The 22,695-nt window shown below is 42.9% G+C and overlaps 1 protein-coding gene across 1 annotated transcript in view; it reads right to left on the bottom strand.

The window, feature by feature from the left end:
• Positions 1 to 7,957: 7,957 nt before the first annotated feature.
• Positions 7,958 to 22,695, bottom strand: part of vps13d (vacuolar protein sorting 13 homolog D) — a 302,778-nt gene continuing 288,040 nt past the window's right edge. Inside the window, 3 exon segments of the mRNA XM_038821608.1 lie at positions 7,958 to 9,967; positions 10,864 to 11,104; positions 14,881 to 15,012. Of these exon segments, the coding sequence (XP_038677536.1) occupies positions 9,836 to 9,967; positions 10,864 to 11,104; positions 14,881 to 15,012 (505 nt within the window). The 3' untranslated portion in view covers positions 7,958 to 9,835.

Here is a 22,695-nt window from a genome sequence, read left to right as displayed (position 1 = left end):
GAGATCTAATATCACATCAACCTACTAATCCAGCCGTCCAGAATGGAAGAGGTTATCAAATGGAACATGTCTTTGTCCAAAGAATGAGAGGTATCGCAGAGGAAATGTTGTGTGATCTACTGCCCTTATTTTATTATAGGTCTCATTTCATGTAAATTACATATTCCCTATATTTTTGATATTGAAATTAAGATACACCTCATAGGAAGGCCATTCAGTCCTTCACATCCATGCTGGTTTCCTGCAAAAGTAATTTCGCCAAGTCCCCTTTCCCCTGCAGGTTTTCTCCTCAGATAATTATCCAATTCTCATTTGAAAGCCTCAGCCAGGTTATTTTTGTGAGGTAAATCTCCCAATCTGGGAGTTGGCCACCAAAATTGCAAACAGTCTTGATTTTTCTCTTCCACTAAATCTTTTGAGTGGGGGGAAACCAAGTGAGCTTCCAAAGTCATTCTGCTCTAACCGACTCTTCTGGAACGTTCTTTCATCATGAACGATCACTGCCCAGAGACAGTTCACTAAAGATATGAATCTCAATTTTTATTCCCAGTCGCGATGCTGTTAACCTTTTATTGCCTGCCAGCATTCACCAAATATCCCAGGTAACAGACAATGAGATATAATATGCCTTGACTTGCCGATAGCTCACCACATAATGAATCACTGATCTTGGCTGTAATATTGGAAAGATGTAGCACAGAAGGCAGGTATTTTTCATGTGCCAGGAAGGAGTAGTAGTGTGTGTGAAAAACAGGTACATTCTGCACCCAGAACCACGCATTGATGGCAACAGAAGCTTGTTACAAGGCAACCTACTCTGCCAGCTTGAGAAAAAAAAGAGATAAATTAAATATTTTCAAAACATTAACAGTGGTTTTGGCGGAGTAGAGTAGGTGACACGGGCAACTTACATCACACCAGTTCCCTTACGTTATTGAGTGCGGCATTCAGCTCAGTAGAGCTCTATTACATCGAAGGTGAAGGGTAGAACTTGGAGTAACAAAACATACGACAGCTTAAATTTAAACATCACATTTAACGGGAAGATGATCCCGGTGCACTGCATCGATACCTGGGGGAACTGATGTTGGTTCAAAAAAGGAGAGACTGGAAGGGGGTAACCAAAATCTTGGGTCAGAAAAGTGTAAAAGTAAGAGCAGCTGGAGAGGGGGGGGGGGGGGGGGGGGGGGGGGGGGTGGGGGGGGAGGATTTGACAATCCAACCATTGGATCTGGATGACTGAGGGACGGGGCACAAAGGCGCAAATAATAAGAATAATAATCCTTATTATTGTCACAAGTAGGCTTACATTAACACTGCAATGAAGTTACTGTGAAAATCCCCTAGTCGCCACACTCCGGTGCCTGCTCGGGTACACAGAGGGAGAATTCAGAATGTCAAAATTACCTGACAACACGTTTATCGGGACTTGTGGGGGGAAACTGGAGCCCCCGGAGGGAGCCCCCGGAGGAAACCCACGCACACACGGGGAGAACGTGCAGACTCCTTCCAGACAGTGACCCAAACCGGGAATCGAACCTGGGACCCTGCAGCGGTGAAGCAATAGTGCTAACCACTGCGCTACCGTGCCGTCCAACAGGCTGGACTCAGGGGAACAAAGAGTATGTGGGGTGGGGGCATGGAAGGCTGGAAGAAGTCAACAGAGTGCGAGGCCATGGAGACCTAAAACAATAATTTGTGTTGAATAATCATGCTATGGCAATGCATATGAGGTACATGTTCAGAATGTAACTGAATTAGCTGCACTCTGTTCAGAGGTAGTCTGTCATTAAGATGAAAAATGCTTTGTTGAGCAGTTGGATGCAGAAATGCTATTTCAGGGAACTGAGGGGTCACTGAGTCTCTCTGTTGTTAGATAGGAATAAGTTGTTAAGTGTCAGACTGAAGCAGGCGGGTGATCCATCATGGCTGCTGGTGTAACAAATGCAGCCTGACCTTGTCCTGATCCTGTTATTTCAGTCTAACATGGGCTCAGGGGTAAATGGGCCATGAACTGTCACCCCTACCCCCTGGTGAGGGGTCAGCCTGCCTGACCTCATGAAAGTGCCAATCAAAATGAGTAATAGAGAGAAGATGAACCTAGACAGGAACATTTTCGAACTGGACAAAGATTTTGGGTTCCCCAGTGAGAGACGGTTACAGATTTAAAACTTAACCCAATAAAAGGACACTTAATTCAACTAGGCTTTTTTTGCAATGAGATCATTTTATTAAAAACAACATCGGAAATATAGTTAATTTCTGTCAGATGAGGAAATAATTTACCATGATTCACTATATGGGGGATATAATTCTAGAATCCACCTTTGGCATCACTAAATCATTAAGCCTCAGTCTAGCTTGCCTACTCATCCACTCTATCCTTGCCCCTCACAATCTTGTAGACCTCTAATAATAATAATCTTTAAAAAATGTTTTAGAGTACCTAATTATTATTTTTTCCCCCACTTTAGGGGCAATTTAGCATGGCCAATCCACCTAACCTGCACATCTTTGGGTTGTGGGGGTGAAACCCACGCAGACATGAGGAGAAAGTGCGAACACGGGTCCTCAGCGCCGCAGTCCCAGTGCTATCCACTGCGCCACATGCCGCCCTTATAGTAACCTTTATTATCGTCACAAGTAGGCTTGCATTATCACTGCAATGAAGTTACTGTGAAAATCCCCTCGTCGCCACACTCCGGCGCCTGTTCGGGTACACAGAGGGAGAATTCAGGAGGTTCAAATTACCCGGAGAAAACCCACGCAGACACAGGGAGAACGTGCAGAGTCCGCACAGACAGTGACCCAAGCCGGAAATCAAACCTGGGACCCTGGCGCTGTGAAGCAACAGTGCTAACCACTGTGCTACCATTCCACCCATAGGTCACCACTCAACCTCCATCATTCCATTTAAAACATCCAAGTCTATTCAGCCTCTCTGCGTAGCTAACAACCTCCAGACGAGGCAACATCCTGGTAAACCTCCTCTGCACCCTTTCCAAAGCCACCACATCCTTCTGGTAGTGTGGCGACCAGAATTCTTATTATTTAAAAAAAAATATTTTTATTCTCCTCCTTTTTCACATTTTCTCCCGAAATTTACACCCACCAACAATAAACAATAATCAGCAACGAATATGTCAATCCCCATAACAATAACAATGATCCCATCCTCCCACCAACCCCCAAACATCAGCCCGCACGTTTACATAAACAAACGACAAAAAGGAATCAGGGATTACCTATTGTCACCCTTAATATATACAGCCCCCCTCCCCCCCCAACTAATGTTCGATGTTATCCAGTTCTTGCAAGTGCATAATGAATAATGCCCATGAATTGTAGAACCCCTCCGTCCTGCCCCTCTGTTCAAACTTAACCTTCTCACGAGTCAAAACTTCCAACAGGTCCCCCCGCCACAATCCACTAACATACGATTTAACCGTCGCAACACAGAACGCCAATCAACCGAACCATTAACTTGAACTCGTAACAATGCAAAGAGAAGCAAATTACAATACACATCAGTAAAAAGAAAGTTGTAGCATTTATACATTTTCCAGCTGCCCAAACACAGTCCACAGTCTCTCTTCCAGTTCCGCTCCTCATGTCTGTCCCAAGCCTTCTACCCCCACGAACGCCTCAGCCGCCTCCACTGTCTCAAAATCAAAGTCTTTGGCGTTATATGTTACCCTCAGCTTCGCCAGGCATACCATACCAAATCGCACCCCCTTGTTGTACAGTGCCACCTTCACTTGCCCGAACGCCGCTCGTCTTTTTGCCCAGATCTCTCTGATTTTCTATATTCCTAAGAGTTTTGCCATTTACAACATATTTCCCCTTTGTCAGACCTACCAAAATGCATTACCTCACATTTGTCTGGATTAAACTCCATTTGCCATTTCTCTGCCCAAGTCTCCAACCTATGTTCTGCTGTATCCTCTGACAATCCTCAACACTATCTGGCACTCCACCAACCTTGGTGTCATCCATGAACTTACTAATCAGACCAGCTACATTTTCCTCCAAATCATTTATGTATACTACAAACAACAGAGGCCCCAGCGCTGATCCCTGTGGACCTCCACTGGTCACAACCTTCCATTCAGAAAAATACCCTGGTACTGCTACCCTTTGCCTTCTCTGACCAAGCTAATTCTGTATCGACCTTGCCACCTCACCTCTGATCCCATGTGACTTCACATTTTGTAACAGTCTGCCATGAGGCACCTTGTCAAAGGCTTTACTGAAGTCCATGTAAACAACATCCACCGCTTCCCTCATCAATCATCTTTGTCACAAATAACAGAAGAAATCTTTCCCCTTGGTGGCGTCTGCACCACGAGCTTTGGCCTTTACTTAGGTTCTCAATGCTGGAGGGAGTGAACTTGCAGATTGCTTCAAGAATGCAGAGCTTATGGACAAGGACGAGGGGGGGGGGGGGTTAATATTTATCGACACAGATGCAGGTGTTAACTGTAACGGAACATGGTGGCATAGTGGTTAGCACTGCTGCCTCACTGCACCAGGGGCCCGGGTTCAATTCTGGACTTGAGTGGCTGGCTGTGTAGAGTTTGCATGTCCTCCCCATGTCTGGGTGGGTTTCCTCCGCGTCTTCTGGCTTCCTCCCACACTCCAAAGGTGGAGTAGGTGGATCGGCTATGCTTAATTGCCCCTTAGTGTCCAAAGATGCGCAGGTTAAGTTAAGGATTTATTGGGATAGAGTGGGAGAGTGGGCTTGGGTGGAGTGCTCTTTCAGAGGGTCGGTGTAGACTCGATGGGCCAAATGGCCTCCTTCTGCACTGTAGGCATTCTGTGATCATTCCAGTTATTTAGGCTGCCAGAAGACACAAGTGTACAATCAATTACTTATTGTGCACTCCCTCCTGAAGGTGGAGTCCGCAGTTGGAGTGCGCTTACGCAGGTGTGGACCATCTCCCCCATTGTTCATGTGAGCTCAGCTAGTGAAAGTTTTTTTTTTTTTCCAGTTAAGGGGCAATTTAGCATGGCCAATCCACCTACCCTGCACATCTTTGGGTTGTGGGGGTGAAACCCACGCAAACACGGGGAGAATGTGCAAACTCCACACGGATAGTGACCCAGAGCCAGGATTGAACCTGGGACCTCGGCGCCGTGAGGCAACAGGGCTAACCCACTGCACCACCGTGCTGCCCCCAGCTAGTGAAAGTTGGTAGGATTCGAGAGGCATCACAGTCAACCCTGACCTGGCCTCACTCACGGTTTCCACACGTGTGCTCTCTGGAAATTCTTCCGGATCCAATGTTACTGAAGCCAATGGGAGAGCCCCAATTACTGCTGCAGCTGAGATCGCTGACCACCGCTGATCTCCATTCCAAACTGGGTGGTTACGTTACCAATTGAAGCACACCAATACATAGAAGCAGTTCACTCGGTCCAACAGATCCATGCCAGTGTTTGTGCTTCACACCAGCCCCCTCCCACTTTCCCCATTTAGTTCCATCAACATTTCCTGTTTTTCTAGCTCCCCTGAATGTTATTTGTCTCTGTTACTCCTTGCGATAGTGAGATACTACATCCTAATCACTCACTGGATAAAGAGGTTTCTCTTGAATCTCCAATTGGATTTATGAAGAGACCATTTTATATTTATGGCCTCCTTGACTGTAAGTGGAAACATTCACCCACGTCTATCCTACAAACCCATTCACAATCTTAAAGACCTCTGATCAGGTTGCAACTCTGTCTCTTTTCCCAAAAAATTCTCCCAAATCTGTCCAATCCTTCCTGATGGATATAGGTTTTGATATGTAACTACACATCACAGTATTCTAAAGTGTGGTCTAAACAAGTTTCTATACACCTTCAAAGTAATAGCTCTGCTTTTCCATTTTATCCCTCTAGAGATTATCCCGTGTTTTTTTCTGGCCTTATTAACATGTCATAGCTTTTAGTGATTTGGGTGTCAGTACCCCAAAATCCATCTGTTCCTTTGCTCCATTTGGCCACTTACTTTCCAAGTATGTGGCCTCTTATTATTCCCATCTACATTTACCCATATTGAAGTTTATTTATCAATTATGCGCCCATTCTGCAAGTTTATTGATGTCTTCCTGTATTTTGACACTGCCATATTTTGGACACAGAGTCATTGAGCACAAGACAGAGGGTGATAGATTTATGGGTATTTCAGTAAATAAAGGATATGGGAATAGTGCGGGAAGGTGGAGTTGAGGTATGATCAGGTTGGTGATCGCTCGAAGGTCATAGCAGTTACTCCAGCAACTAATTCTTGTGTTTTATGTTACAGCTCTCCTCTATTGTGACCACACTCTCCACAAATTTTGAGATTGTATTTCGAATTCTTAGCCCAAATCGTTTATGCAGTGAGCCAATGTTGAATAGCGGCCCCAGTACTGATCTTTTTTAAAATAAATTTAAAGTGCCTAATTCTTTTTTTCCAATTAAGGGGCAATTTAGCATGGCCAATCCACCTAACCTGCACATCTTTGGGTTGTGGGGCCGAAACCCACGCAAACACGGGGAGAATGTGCAAACTCCACACAGACAGTGACCCAGAGCCGGGATCAAACCTGGGTCCCCGGCGCTGCGCTAACCACTGTGCCACCGTGCTACCCCTTCTGCTGCTTGACCCCCTGACTCCTCCATGTTTGGACTTTAATCATGAACCTATTATCTTATCAAAAGAAGAATATATAGAACCAGTTCACTTGATCCAACAGATCCATGTCAGTGTTTGTGCTTCACACCAGCCTCCTCCCCAACCTGCCCATTTAGTTCCATCAACTCTTCCTGTTTTTCTAGCTCCCCTTAAATTTTTGAAATCTAAATGTATCATGTCCATTCACTCCATTGCATTACATGTATTTTCTATCCATTCTGTTATTTCTTCAAAATATTCAACAAGGCAGTTTCAAGCATGAATATCCCTTTTGGGATTTCTCATTATATTTTCAGTTGCTAGATGTTTTTCTATTCCACCTTTGACTAAGGATTCCATCATCTTTCCGACCACTGACATTAAGCCAATTGGTGTATCGTGCCCTGGACTTATTGCACCTTTCTTTTTATGGACAAGAATCATGTTTAGCTGACAGTCCTCTCAAACTGATCCCCCTTTACGTACAAGTTGGGTTAGTTCATCAATTATCTCTTCCCTTTCTATCTTAAGTGTTCTCATATGTTGTTAGATCTGGCATGCGATAATTCCTTGGTGTGTTAGGCTCAGTTAGAACTAAAATCAGTTCCTCGTTTAAGCCATGGAACAAATTGGGAGAAAGTAGGGGCATACTTACGTTGGAAGGGGGTTTGTTTTGTTGGCAGCAGCAGTGGGGATGGGATGAGGGGATGCTGTTGATGCATTCTCCGTTCCCAGGTGACTGCTAGTCTTCCCATAGTCAGCCAGCATCCAGGTACAACCCACGTTTGACTCTAAATTACCCCCAGCCACTGCTACATCCACCTGCACTGAACGTTAGACAAAGTTCAGGACAGAAAGAGTCTGGGCCAAGGAGATGGCACACTATTGGAGTATTTGTACTTGGTAAAGCTCTTCTCTCTACTGCCTAGCTATGCACTTTGACACCAATTTGAAATGCAACTCTTCCTGCAGAATGTAACACAACCACTACCTAGATCAGTGAATCACTTGCATTCTTAGAATGAGATGAATATTTGGCTGCTAACATGGCCTTTTTGTGCTGTGAATCAACAGTCATTCGAAACTAGATTGAGGCTCCTCCCAAGTTCACATTAAGCTGTCCAGCTCAGTGTTAAGACATCTGACTGGGCTAGTTTCAGGGATGAAAGTCGTGTTTACTTTCTTCTACCTTAAATTATATTTTAATATGATTTCTGTGATTTGCCTTGTCATTTCAGTCCCAGATGATGACAAGTACTCCCAGGTCAGTCTAAAAAGTGCCATGGATTGTGTAGTGTATTAAAAGAAAACACATTTATTTTTGTAATAATTAATTTTATTTTATGATAAAAATTCACAAAAAGTCAACTATGCTGGTGGAGGGTGGGCGTAATCATTTTTTTTGTCACATGTCCCTCACAGGAAAATATAAACCTGTTTCACCCGAAACCCATGCCCTCCCCCTGCTAAACCTGGGAAAACTTGTAAAATAATCTCAAAGGTGGTGCTTTAGAAAGAAAGCCAGAATACAACAACTACCCACACAGTTCAGCTGGAGCCTACCACATCACAGAACTGATTGGAGCCTCTTGTGCAGCAGGTTGATAAAGGTCTCTCACCAAGCAGCCTGATCAGTGACTCCATCAGATTAGAGATCCGCCGTGCAACACAGTCTACGTTTGAACAGGCTAGCGCACCTCTCGCTTCAGTGCAGCCATCTTTTGCTCAGTCCAAAAATACGGCTCTGTTCACTTGGGATGCTTGCATGTATACAGAATCTTTGGCTGTCCGCTTCTTGTGCATTCTTCAAAATTGCCAGACAGCCATTAAACTCAACTGCCCAATTCGTAACCACAGGGTGGTCACTCTTAATACTCAGTCCTCCTCACCAAACCATCTACTGTCTGAATACCATGATGCATAATTCCTGATTCCTTGTGCAATAACTGAAAATAGCGATAGAAATCTGTCCAATACATTTGTGTTTACAGTGCAGAAATAAGGCCCCACTGCATTATAATTGGGGTTTTACAGATATAGACTTTCCTTTTCTAGACAACTCTAACTACCTAAGTGTACTACGTTGAGTACACACAGCAACTCATGTACACTTTAAGTATACTTACAATAGGCTTTCAGTGCAGTTGTGGTTACACAGATAGTACTGTTATGGACTTGTTCCAGATCCCATCAGAATCTGACCATATTCAACAGCTATTTCTCAACAGGCAACTGTACTGCAGTCTGCAATCAGAGAGACACCAATTCACTCCTTGTATCTATATTGTGCTCCTTTGACATGAGGCAGACAGTGAGGAAGATGCGGAGGAGGGTACAAACAAGTGGCATTAGCTTTATTCGAAATGAAGATAGGGAAGAAAGATAGAACCCTTCTTCACATTGCTTTACTTCAAGCTCAAATTTGCGTCCATACGAGATACCTGTCTGACCTAGCCACTTGTCACCGAAAATGCAGCAATCATCTCACCTCGACTCAATTTCCTACACGTTACCCCAAAAGTAACTTCTTAATACTGCACCGTAGAAACACAACATTTTCCACATCCACTCTGAAAATATATCATCTCCCCCTCGACCTGCCTTCCCTGCATGTGCAAACAATCCTTCTTGCTTACTAACTTGCACATACAGTCACTCTGACTGAGTTTTATGAGAAGCATGGATCTGAGAAGGAGGAGGTTTGATGACTCTTTTTGCATGTGCAGATTCCCTGACCACTCCAGGGGACTTGTATTGCCGTGAAAAATCAAGTACGTTTATGCATAGTACTAGTGCAATAAAGAAATCTGTTACATTTTGCTGCAGCTGGTTCTAAGTGCAGCTTCTGTACACAACAGTTCCGGTGAGATTTTTCGAAATATTTACATTAAAAGTAATATTACAGGTATGTACAGATTAGTAAAATATAAAGAACTCTCAACTCTGTCACAATTTTTCTCTTGGAAATACAATATACAAAATGTAAAATACAATTTGAACAGTAGCTGCTCCTCATCAGATTCCTGTAATAAACTGTCCCCAAAACCCAGCATGTCATCAATCCCTCACCTGATTGTTTCAAGAAGGCTTTAAGATGAGGTTCAAAGGAAATTAGTCCATGAGACTCTTGCTCATACAATACACTATTATACATTGGGACTAGTGTTGTTTGTTACAGTACTTGAAAGGCTTCTAGGAGTCCAGCTCCAGGTTCTCTTGGTTCTGGTTGGCTTGTAGCTTGAGCTGCTGCTCATAGTAGAGGCTTTTGGCGTAGTTAATTTCTTGCGAGATCTTAAGTGCGAGCTTCTCTGACTTCACATGGACCTGGAGCCACAAACACGAGTCAGATAAGAGGAAACATGAGGTGTTATGCATCTATAAATGTTAAAGATGACATTATTCAAAGGTGCAGGGACTGAGCCAACTGAATGAAGAGAAGTTCGAGCTTATGTTTGATGATCATTTTAGTAACCAAAAAATGTACTCGGATGAAGCAATGCCAGGAGAGTCCAAGTCTTCTCCCTTTGTGGGTCAAATAGATACATCACATGGAGCCTTGAGCCACACAAAGTTTAAAAATGCATTCCCATTAGTTAGCATATATTTTGAGTTGCTGAAACTTGCAGATCTCATGATTTGGAACCTGGCCATCAATGAAACCATTTCTCTATGAATGGCCATTTCCAAACCTTTCATCCCCCACAATTCAAACTGGCTGGACCAGTGACTGAGAAATATATGTGCAAAGGAAATTACTTGCTTCAATTTTGGTGGGCCATGGCTTGAAAGTTTCAGCTTGGACAACCCTGGTACCTATCATGCAACACCCCTCTACCCTCTCCAATGTTCTTCTTTCTTTTACTTAAGGTGTTGTGGTGCATAATGGTTCCACAGGTGCTGGACACAATTTGATACAATGCCCAATTGGTCAAGTGTCATATGTGAACCTGTAGCGAGACTGTCAATCTCAGGGAAAATAATGGTGAGTCCTGTTCCCATCTTATACTTGCACTGTCTAGCACAGGACACTGCATAATGATCAATACAAAGCTAGTCTGATATTTTCTGAGTCCCTAGTTCAGATGATTAGGGGCCAATTGGACCACTCCAATTGCTGTCCCAGCTTAGATTAGATGGCTCAGGAGACTGCGGATTTAAACCTGTCACCTGTTTTGTTTAACGACTCAGGTACACAGGGGACAAGTAGTCTCAATACTCACCATTGGTTTATGATGGGATGGCCCAGGTATGGCCACACCGCTGCTCGAACTTTCGGCTTTTTTTGTCAGCTGTAGGTATGCCCTCCCATGATCCTTTGTGATGAGGCAGTGGTACAGGTCATCATATTTGACCTCGAGGAAAATGGCATCCTTGTCAATGTATTCACCATGCTTCAGAAAGTACACAGCCTTCGAGGAGATGAGAACACAGTAACTGTCTATCTGTTCCACAGCAATGAAACTGGAAAAGGAAAAGTGACACAGCATTGAGATAGATCAATTTCGAGGAACAAGGTATTTATGTGGCAATAAACACAATTATTTGGATAGCTTTCGTGAATGGAAAGACGGGAAGAAGTGATGTCAATAATTAGCCACTGGGTGAAGTTCCCCATCAATAAATGAGTGCAAAAGCTGGTGTGGATACAAAGCATGGTTTGGTTTGCACAGGGCTTTGTTTCTGTAAAATTGAGGAGTTTCATTCCTCAATCATAAATATATACTCTGCTGAAAGTGGAAATAGAAAATATTGGGCAAATCTGCAGTCCAGCAATCCCACCTGTTGGCAGGGTATGCCTGACATAGGTACTCAGGCCATGCTTTTCTATCCAGAGTCTAGTGGATGGAGACAATCAGGACAAAAATTAAAATTTTTCCAACCTCTGTTCATCTCGAGGACTGCATTCTGCTAGCGTGTAGTCACCTGTGCGCCAAAAGGAAAGGTCAACAATTTTACAGCGGCTAAATTTTAAAATTAGGTCTAGTCTGAGAACCCTATGTGAATCTCAAAGCAAATTGTGGCAACCGCTTTATCCATCAATGGAGACTACATTTTTCTATTTTCCTCTCTATAGATCCAATTTTTCTGCCCCTTTCAATACAATATTTTCCTTCCCTAGCTGTCACTGTTTCAAACGCATTCAATGTGGAGGACGGAATGGGTGGTGGAGGGTGGGTGGGGCAGTGGGCAGAAATAGGGAGTGCCCACTTGAGAAAACAATTGTCTCAAAATGGCTAGCGCAGTTGCCCCATTAGGATCCACTGAACGAACAGTGTGGCCGTAAATCACTGGTCATTGAATAAATAAAAAAATACATTGCTGCCACAAACCACAGCAGAGATTGTACAAATTGGTGGGAAAAATAATTGTTAGATAGATTATATTATATGATGGAATGAAAATTGCTTACTAAAGATCCCCCCCACCAAGCATGTGCCAAATTACTTTATATTCAGCCAGTAAGGGAACAAACAGGGATGCTAAAAGTGGCCCTGCATCCCTGAGCTAAGGCAAGATAAAAAAAGGCAGATCATTGCCGTTTATTGATATCCGGTGCTGGAAGTGTTTATGCATGTGTACACAGCAGATAATAGGTTTGGCCTCAGAGGCAATGCCGAACACCCCTCATTGCTGAGGTTCACGCACAAAGAATGGTCACATGTGAAAGGTCCTGGAGTTCTTGTGAAAAATCAAAAGATTGGTGAACCAAACTGCACAGTGTTGAAACCGGCATATTTGTGAATTAAGTGTGTAATGTAATTCTAAAATCTATGAACTGGGGCACCGCGGTAATGGTGGGGGGCTGGTTGACAGATTCCAGAAAGGTTGAAGACAGACCCCTAAGGTAGTTCATGATAGTTTGAAATGCAAACCAAATCCGCATGATGCAATCCTCTAGGTACTGTAGGATTGCCGCTGCAAAGCAGAAAGCAATTACCCTGAACTGCCCGGGAAATGAAACACTGGCTGAGACTCCGTGCATCTGGAATCGATTAGGAAGAACAGTGGCTTCACTTTCAAAAAACCATCTGAAGGCTGGAAGGAGCAACAAAGTTTTAAAAAAAATCAAGCTTTGAAGTTTTAACTTCTTTACCAACAAGGGATTCAAAGGCTTTGTCCCTAGTTATTACTGTATGTTCAAACAGGGTTAACAGGGAACAAATGTTTACTACGTGACACTGTGCCTGTCAACAAGCCAGGAAGCAGGAGAGACATCACGATTTTATGACAGACAGCTGGGGACAAAACAAAGTCTGTACACATGCACGCTGTGCAAAAAGACTAGCACACTGCGTATGCTAAGATAAAACAGTGGAGGTTGCGAATCAGAGTACATAGGGTAATCGTCATGTACCGCTGTATATGGGGAGATCACCCATGCGTTAAAAGATCAATTGCTAATCAGATATATCTTTTCGACTTGGAGAGAGCTGATCCCATGTAAAAGTGTCATGTCACAAGACCTTCAGTTCTATCACAGTTAGACAGTAGCGGAAGCAGAATTCACAAAACTGTATGAAAGAGAATGGGTAAATGTTTGAAATTTTTTTTAAGAATAAGGGAGAAGGGAAGGAAAATGGAATTAAATGACGAGCTCTTTCAAAGACAGCACGTCTACAGCAGGCCAACTTACATCATCTGGTGTTTCAATTGTACGATCTTATACACAATTCCTGTAATATGAACTGCAGCTATTATAATTTACATTAAAATGCCAATTAATCAAACTTTGCCCTGCAATATATTAAATATTTTGCGGATTTACATTATTGTTTTTTTCATGAAAACTCAATTTCCTGCCACAGTTGACCATAAAAACAAGTAGCTTTATCACCTATCTTGCCCCAAGAATTGTAGCGGAGCTCCTAAAATTCAATTCAATTAACTTTACACTTATGCACCTTCTCCCCATGTCTGTGTGGGTCACCCCCACAACCCAAAAGATATGCAGGGTAAGCGGATTGGCGACGCTAAATTGCCCCTTAATTGGAAAAGAAAATGACTTGGGTACTTTAAATTTATAAAAAACTTTAACATTAAGCAATAAAATTCCAATGGACTTGCATTATTATTTGCCAGAAATGCATTATTTTGGTATTATTAATTTCAGAAAATTCATTTGTAACGTTTAGAGAATTCTCCATCCCCGACAGGTCATGACGGCACTTGTTTCACAAGTTACATCATAACACAGATTGTTTTTTTCTTGCCCCTCGAAGGTAGTGATCCTTGCGGTTCTTTGACATCTTGTCCAATATCCCAGAATCTTTACAGTGCAGTAGGAGGCCATTCGACCCATCGAGTCTGTATTGGCCCTCTGAAAGAGCATTGTACCTAGTCTCACTCCCCTGTCTTTTCCCTGTAACCGTGTGCATTCTTTCTTTCCAGATAGCAATCCAATTCCCTTTCGAACACCTTGATTGAATCTGCTCCTACCAGCCTCTCAGGAGATTTGCTCCAGACTCGAACTACCCTCTGGATGAAAAATATTTTCCACAAATCACTTCTACTCTTTTGTCCGTTATTTTGCATTTGTGCCCTCTAGGTCTCGATGCTCTCCTGAGAGGGAACAGCTTCCCACTATTTACCCTGTCCATACACCTCAGGATCTCGAATACCTCTCTCACGTCTCCTCTCAGCTTTCTTTTCTCCAAGGAAACCAGACAAAACCTCTCCAATCTATCCTCATACAGTTGTTTATCCCTGGAATCATTAATGGAGTTTCTTTATATGTGGCCTTAAATAGTGAGTGATAGTATGTTTTACCATGGATGGCATCTCAGACAAGTGCCATTCTACCCTCTCACGGGTTCATTTCCTAGCTGGAGTTACAAGCCAGTGATCAGGAACACAACTTGCCTTTTTCCTCCTAGCTCAGCGGTGCTGAGGCCTATCATAGCAGCCTTTCTAACTCGACGGGAGTTGGGATTTTCAATGCAGTACGTCCGAGTCCCACAACAGGCTGCTATCTTCTAATAATTAAGGCAATGGACTTAGCACCTTAACTGTCAGGAACCAGTCAGGGTTAGAAAGATTGGTGTTGTGATGATTAAAATTCTTGAAAATGGCTTATTCGCCTCTTGATGGCTTGGCAACAGTTTGGTCCGGGTTTGCAATATTTTGATGCAGTCCCAGATGAACAAACCTAACTTGCCATCCAAATGGAACAGGAACCAGCGTCATTTAAGTACCGGAAAGAATCTGCTGAGGAACAAGTCAGGATGCTAATAACTTACAATTCAGCCTGGATGTTGTCAGTCACTCTGAAAAGCTGCTCCTGCCCGTCGGCCTGTTTCTCAGAGTATCGGGGTAGGAGGCCATGGGGTCCAATGCAACAGCGCGGCTTTCGAACTCGCTGGATAAGCATCCTGTTTGAAATGTAACACAGAAAATATTGGTTACAACACCCATCAGGATAGTATAAATGGCTTGCCATCCCGTTAGTGATTGAGGTATTTATTGAGGGTTAGTAATTCATGCTGAACAAGCCTGAACGTGGCTGGTATTAATGCTGCTTTTTATTATGGTCGTACAGAACATCTCATTTATGCATAGGTTTTATGTTCCATAGTACAAACGGTCAAACTGGATCGTAAAATATGAAACAAAACACTACTTTAATGGCTAATCATTCTGAAGAGTCATGTTTGACTTGAAACGTCAACTCTGTTTCTGTGTCCACAGATGCTGCCAGACTTGCTGAACACTTGCCACAGTTTCTGTTTTAATTTCAGGTTTCCAGCATCCACAGTATTTTACTTTTGTTACACTGCATTAATGGACTTGTGTTAAACAAAATTCAAAATTAAACAAAAATCTCAAAAGCACCATTAAATATAGTGGAAAAGCAACTAAGGCATCATCCATCAAAAGGCACATAATTAATGGGCAAGACAATGGTTATCTAACCAGAATCCAAGCGTGTGCGCCACCATCTAAACCTGGTCTAATCCCCACCCCTGCCTTTACTTTGGCAACCATTCGCAGTCTGACTGGAAAACACAAGCATTGAAGTTGCTGAAAACATGCTATTTTAAACAGCAATTTCTTCAACTGGGAGGGTCAGTTAGCTGGACGGCTGGTTCGTGATGCAGAGCGAGGACAGCAGAGCGGGTTCAATTCCTGTACCAGCTGAGGTTATTCATGAAGGCCCAGGGCAGCACGGTGGCGCAGTGGGTTAGCCCTGCTGCCTCACGGCGCCGAGGTCCCAGGTTCGATCCTGGCTTTGGGTCACTGTCTGTGTGGAGTTTGCACATTCTCCCCGTGTCTGCGTGGGTTTTGCCCCCACAACCCAAAAGATGTGCAGGTTAGGTGGATTGGCCACACTAAATTGCCCCTTAATTGGAAAGAATGAATTGGGTACTTTAAAAAAAAAAAAAATTAATGAAGGTCCTGCCTTCATAACCTTGCCCTCGTCTGAGGTGTCGTGATCCTCAGGTTAAATCACCACCAGTCAGCTCTCTTTCAAAAGGGGAAAGCAGCCTAAGGTCCTCGGGGACTCTGGAGACTTTCACTTCTTCAACTGGATTCTGGTGAAGCAAGAGGAAAGAAAGGCTGCATCGAGGTGTAAACCAGTTAAAAAATTGGGGACCAAAGGCGGCACGTGGCACATTGGCTAGCACTACTGCCTACGGCGCCGAGGACCCGGCTTCAAATCCCAGCCCTGGGTCACTGTCTGTATGGAGTTTGCGCATTCTCCCAGTGTCTGCGTGGGTTTCGCCCCCACAACCCCAAAGATGTGCAGGTTAGGTGAATTGGCCACGCTAAATTGCCCCTTAATTGGAAAAAAAAATAATCGGGTACTCTAAATTTAAAAAAGAAATTGGGGGCCAGGATCAGTGAAAGCTTTTCTGTATCTCAGAGAATTGTTTAGAAGTCTAACAGAGTTGGCTTACAGGCTCAACGAGAACTTGGACACCACATTCGAATTCTAACATATTCTAATGGATAATACTTTATTATCCATTAGGATATCATCTATACTAGTCTTTAATGGATTCACATTCTCTCTTAGCAAGTTCTATTAAAATAAATTATAGCAAGTTCCTTTAAAATAAATTATAAAAAAAATACAAAGCTTTGATATCCCTTGCAAGTTTTAAACATTCCCCCTTTGCACCTTACTTTCTTTGTTGCCTTTTATAGCTCTCAGCCCGATAAATATCCATTTTTCCTTCTTCAAAACTTTTTAATTGTTTCAAATATTTATCTACTTCCCTTTGCCACTTTCACTCCTGTTTGTTAAGACAATCCAGGTTCTAATAATTTCTGGGTAAAAGAAACTCCCAAGTTCTCCCCAAAATTTGGTGAACTAGAAGGAAAACCACTGCAGAAGCTGAATGGTAATGAAACAGAGGATAGGTGAAAAACAATAGAAACCAAAACAGCGGAGGAAGTCCATAGTAAAGAAAACAATCAAACAGAATGTTAAAGGCAACCAAACAAGAAATAATGCAACATACCTCAAAAGACAAAGGTTGAATCAAACATTAAACCAGGGAGATGAATAATTTAAAAGCAACTGAATCAAATGTCAGTAAACTATTCACATAGATGGACAGCACGGTGGCACAGTGGTTAGCACGGCACAGAGGACCCGGGTTCGATCCCGGTCCGTGTGGAGTTTGCACATTCTCCCAGTGTCTGCGTGGGTCTCACCTCATAACCCAAAAAGATGCGCAGTGGAGGTGAATTGGCCAAGCTAAATTGCCCCTGAATTGGAAAAAAAAGAATTGGGTACTCAAAATTTTTAAAAAAACTATTCACACAGATAATCATAAATGTGAATTATGAATATCTAAGGCAAGGAAGAAAAGTCAAACAATTTGGGAAAGATGACTTATGGATAATTACAGTTCACAAATTCTTTATACAGGCGTTTACAAGTGTGGAAATCTGCTCTCATTGTGAGGGTCACACTTCAATTCCTATCCACAGGCAGTCTCTTTCACATGCAGGCTCTGGAGTGAGGAGGTGATAATGTGGCTTGCAGTTACACATTTGCCCTGTCTATCTGGATTGGAAGCATGAATTGCCTCACCAACCATTTTAGATGCCTGATTTTAGTAATTTACCCCAGATAATTTGAGGCTGTGCCCCTGCCTGACCAGTTCAGAGGTTACAAGATCAGGTATAGAGATTAATTCTTGCAGACATTATAAGAAAGAAAACAGATGCTCATTGAGCAGAAACTCAAAAGCCTGTGTTTTTTCCAAGTATGAGCACTGCACCCTGACAACTTGGAAATTCTGAGAGAGCACTAGCTGGAAAGCTAGAAGGAAAAGTGCAGTCAAACACCTCCGTCACAATTTAAGATTGAAGGGAGTTTATACTCTTAAGTCTGACAGCCACAGCTGTGGGCTGGAACAGAAGCAGCTGGACAGATATGTTGAAAGACTGATGTGAAAGAAGAACAAATGCCTTATTGATTTTCTGAAAGCACGAACACTGCAGAGTTTTGTACACTGAACACACAGGGCTCAGTGACTAGCTAGTACTCTCCTGGGTGAACAGTGAGTCTACACCAGTCCACAGACAAGGCGGGGTGTGCAAGTCTCCAGTTTGTAAGGCAGGTGCACGCTAAGTATCTTTTAACTCGAGACATGTGAAGTCAGCATGGGAGAGTGGGACTGGGCGCTGAAGCAAAGCATCAGTCTGCACAGCAAGTGCAGCATCCAGGTTAGCATAGCGCCTCAACTCTATGCATCACTATGAGCATTTGGCAAGTGAACTCTTCTGGCACCAGTTAATAAGAGCTAATTTGTTATGATCAAAAATGTACAGAGAACATCTTCTGAGGTAATAACCACACATGTATCATTATTGATATTAGAAAATAAACACAAGGGCACAAAAGGATTTTGGGTCCATCAAACAGACTTAATTCCGAGACCATGAGTGATTATCTTTTGGAGGATTTGCTTCATAAATCATTCAATGCTAAAGCACAGGTGTCCGGGCATCAATTAACCATGGCTTTTAGCCAGGTGTTCAAATGTTGCGGGTGCACGTTTATTCCAGAGATTTTACGTGATCTAGGCTGACACTGCAGTTCAGTATTGAGGGAGTACTGCAATTCCAAAGTAGTTATTTAAGTGAGATCCCATCTGCCCCATCAGGTAGGCATAAGACATCCCATGTGGCATTTTTAAAAAAAGAGTTCATCCAGTGTCTTGGCCAATATTTATCCCTCAACCAATATCACATAATTATATTATCTCATCATGTGCAAAATAGCTGCTGCATTTACCTACATTACTTAATGACTCCACTTGAGAAGTACTTGCTTTAGGACATTGAAATTGTGAAAGTCAATGGATAAAAGCTGGCTTTTTCTTAATCTTTCTTTCCATATGTCGTCCTATGAGTACATTTGACTGCTGGGCCCTGGAAACAGTGATAACTGTTTTTGTTTCTCCTTTGATAGATTGGCCTGTTTGAATTTCACAGGCTGAGAGATTTGGAAAGGTCTATTTGTAATACCGTTACCCAATTGGTGGATAATTCCTAAATCAAAACATCAAGTTCTGATCCTATCAGGAATTTGAAACATCAGCAGATCAATGGGGGCGATCATTTGTATACATCTCAAGTTACTGATACCAACATTAGTTTGGTTTGGATTTATCCATGATACTCTTTGTGGTCCTTCAGAACCTCTTTCCACACCCTCTGAAATAATACCAGTGCTGCAAATTTTTCTGTAATCTTTGTCTCCACAGCTCTGTAACCCAGAAGTAAAGCTCTCTGGGAGCCTGTTTCACAGGTCCACTATCCAGCAAGAATAATCTCTCTAAGCTTACGAATGTTGCACTCATACTTTGTGATGTGCTCACCGTCCCAGCAAAGTATATTATATATGCTTTTATTTTAAAGATGCGTACTATAATTCCTTAGTTTTTTAAAATTAAAACTTTTGTGAGCCTTTCATAGAGTCCCAGCAGTGTAGAAGGCCATTCGGCCCATCAAATTTGCACCAACCCTCTGAAAGAACACCCTAACCTCAACTCACTCCCCGCAGTATCCCCGTAAACCCACCTAACCTACGAGTCAATTCTTAATATGGCCAATTAACGTAACCTGAACATCTTTGGATTGTGGGAGGAAACCGGAACACTCAGAGGAAACCCATGTCGACATGGGGAGAATGTGTAAACTTCACAGTCACCCAAGGGTCAGAATTGAACCTGGGTCCCTGGCAATGCTAACCCCTGTGCCACCGTGCCGCCTGATGTTGTGATCTGTGAATTGGTTCTGAAGGGCTTGTGGGCCACCCAACAACCCCACGGGTGACCGGATAAGCCTTAAAACCAGAGAAAACCTGGGAAGAAATGCTGCTGTTTAAATTAAAACAAATTATTTATTAGTTACCTGTTACTTCAGGACCTGTGGCAGGTGGGATGAAGTTCAAAGCAAAGGAAGGTTGCCAATTTTGTTACCAAAACAATTTGGCTGACTTGGAAAGGTGTGCTGTATTTATTGGGCCGTTCAATGTTCAACACCAACAATTCTGAATGAGACATTAATAATTTTAATTTATGTTGAGCTGATCAATCACTGGCTTTGAAATTACATCATGGGAATATTATCCGCTGGAATGAAGCTGCTGTGCTTGTTATTTTAATAAAGGCGTTGTTAGCCTATTTAAAATAGCCACCCTGTTAACAGCATTTCATACAAGAGCGTGAAACATTTGCATGCTTATTCACATGAAAGAGTCAGGCAAAGGTCAAAGTGCGGTGGAGTGCCGAGGTGCTAGCAGCTCAGTACAGCACGAGACAGAGCACTGGACAAGGATCAACGAGAGGGGAGATGTTTCAAAAACATTCTGTTTAATTTACTTTGCATCAGTGATTTTCATGTAGAAATTATTTAATTTCTCACTAACAATGAGGGATGTGAAGAAGCAATTTTTTTAATTGTTCAGTTAAAAACAATATCTCAGAAAGGATGACTATTAATCAATACGCATTTACCAAACAGGACTCTGGGCCTTATTGATGTATAGCAGGTGTGAGGTGTGCAAAGGGCTACTTGTGGCCCAGACAGTGTGTGTTACTACTGGAGTGAGGGGGTTAAGTGGGACACAAATTCTCTTTTGTAAACTCTTGGCTGAAGCCTGCGTACTCATTGGCTCCTGCCCACTGATCAGCTCTGCTACACGCCTAACGACATGGTTCAGCTGACGGTCAGCCTCAGCCCTGGCCACAGGCCAGCCTGCAATCAGTGGGACAAATACTCCCTTTCATATTGCTTGTGTGGCTCATATTCTCCATTTTCCACATGCCTGTTGGATTTGGAGAGCAGAAAGTAAAACACAGCATTCCTGGGTTGGCCAGCAACACGTGGGCCTCCTTTTGTTAGTTTGCTAAAGCAGCCCCATTTTGTGGGCTGGAGGATTGTTAGTTCAGCCAAGGGACTGTTTGCTCCAAATGGAAATCAGGCAAGTTCAGGAGGAGGCCACGGAAGCAATATATAGTGTGCCGGCCAATCCCACAGCCGCTTGTTAGCACAGGATAACATTCAGAGCTCTTTTACATTGTTTATTGCTGCTCTATCCCATTTACACTGGTTTATATCTTAATTTGAAATCAACCATGAACCTGTGTGCGCAGATTAAGTCAGTAAACAGGGCGCTATTAATCAACAGAGCGCTGAAGAAAGGCTTCAATGCTACAAGTTTCAAGTGTTCACTTTGTTTACAAAATTACCAAGGTAAGGAGGGAAAATCAACACCTAAATGGGCATGTCTCATGATTAGATCCACTTTTAAAAAACCATTACAATAATCCCTAACATTTTTTTGTTACTGAAATAAATCAGAATTTTCCCCATATTCTAAAGGAACTAATCTACAAGCATATTTCAATAACCTTGCCCAAGATGCATGGAACACTGGCTCGTTATTTGATTGGGGACATCATTGCAGAGCCTGATTTTGCTCTCTGTCAACAGGAGTTAGATAAGTGCTAGTGAAGTCACCTAGGAGCCTCACTTCAGTTGCTCGCTGAATTAACTTCATAACGTGGGCCTGCAGATCATAGCTTCTCTTTGAATAAACCCCACCAAACAAGTCAATTTAATTACAATTTAACTTTATCCACTGAAATAATGGAATAACTCCAGATTGCGTCAACACTACTCTGTAACTTTTAGAATAAAAAAAAACTGTTGAGCAGCACTGTGGCCTCCTGTTGACAGTCAAAGGCAGGAAAAGCACAGAAATTACTGGGGAAAAACCCTTCTCAATGTGAAGGTGGTGAATCTTTTGAGGTTTCATTCCATGGGCACCTTCAGGCCCTCACCGATGTGGCCAATAGGCTACCTAATCAATCGGAGAAGCACTATAGTTGAGCCTATCTCCCACTGTGACACCTCCCCACGCGCCCCCAAACATATACTTCCTACCATGTCCTAATTCATAAGAACATAAGAACTAGGAGCAGGAGTAGGCCATCTGGCCCCTCGAGCCTGCTCCGCCATTAAATGAGATCATGGCTGATCTTTTGTGGACTCAGCGCCACTTTCCGGCCCGAACACCATAACCCTTAATCCCTTTATTCTTCAAAAAACTATCTATCTTTACCTTAAAAACATGTAATGAAGGAGCCTCAACTGCTTCACTGGGCAAGGAATTCCATAGATTCACAACCCTTTGGGTGAAGAAGTTCCTCCTAAACTCAGTCCTAAATCTACTTCCCCTTATTTTGAGGCTATGTCCCCTAGTTCTGCTTTCACCCGCCAGTGGAAACAACCTGCCCGCATCTATCCTATTATTCCCTTCATAATTTTAAATGTTTCTATAAGATCCCCCCTCATCCTTCTAAATTCCAACGAGTACAGTCCCAGTCTACTCAACCGCTCCTCATAATCCAACCCCTTCAGCTCTGGGATTAACCTAGTGAATCTCCTCTGCACACCCTCCAGTGCCAGTACGTCCTTTCTCAAGTAAGGAGACCAAAACTGAACACAATACTCCAGGTGTGGCCTCACTAACACCTTATACAATTGCAACATAACCTCCCTAGTCTTAAACTCCATCCCTCTAGCAA

This window comes from Scyliorhinus canicula, chromosome 16 (assembly GCF_902713615.1).
Source record: "Scyliorhinus canicula chromosome 16, sScyCan1.1, whole genome shotgun sequence".
NCBI classification, from domain to species: domain Eukaryota; kingdom Metazoa; phylum Chordata; class Chondrichthyes; order Carcharhiniformes; family Scyliorhinidae; genus Scyliorhinus; species Scyliorhinus canicula.
This window is presented reverse-complemented; position numbering and strand designations above follow the sequence as displayed.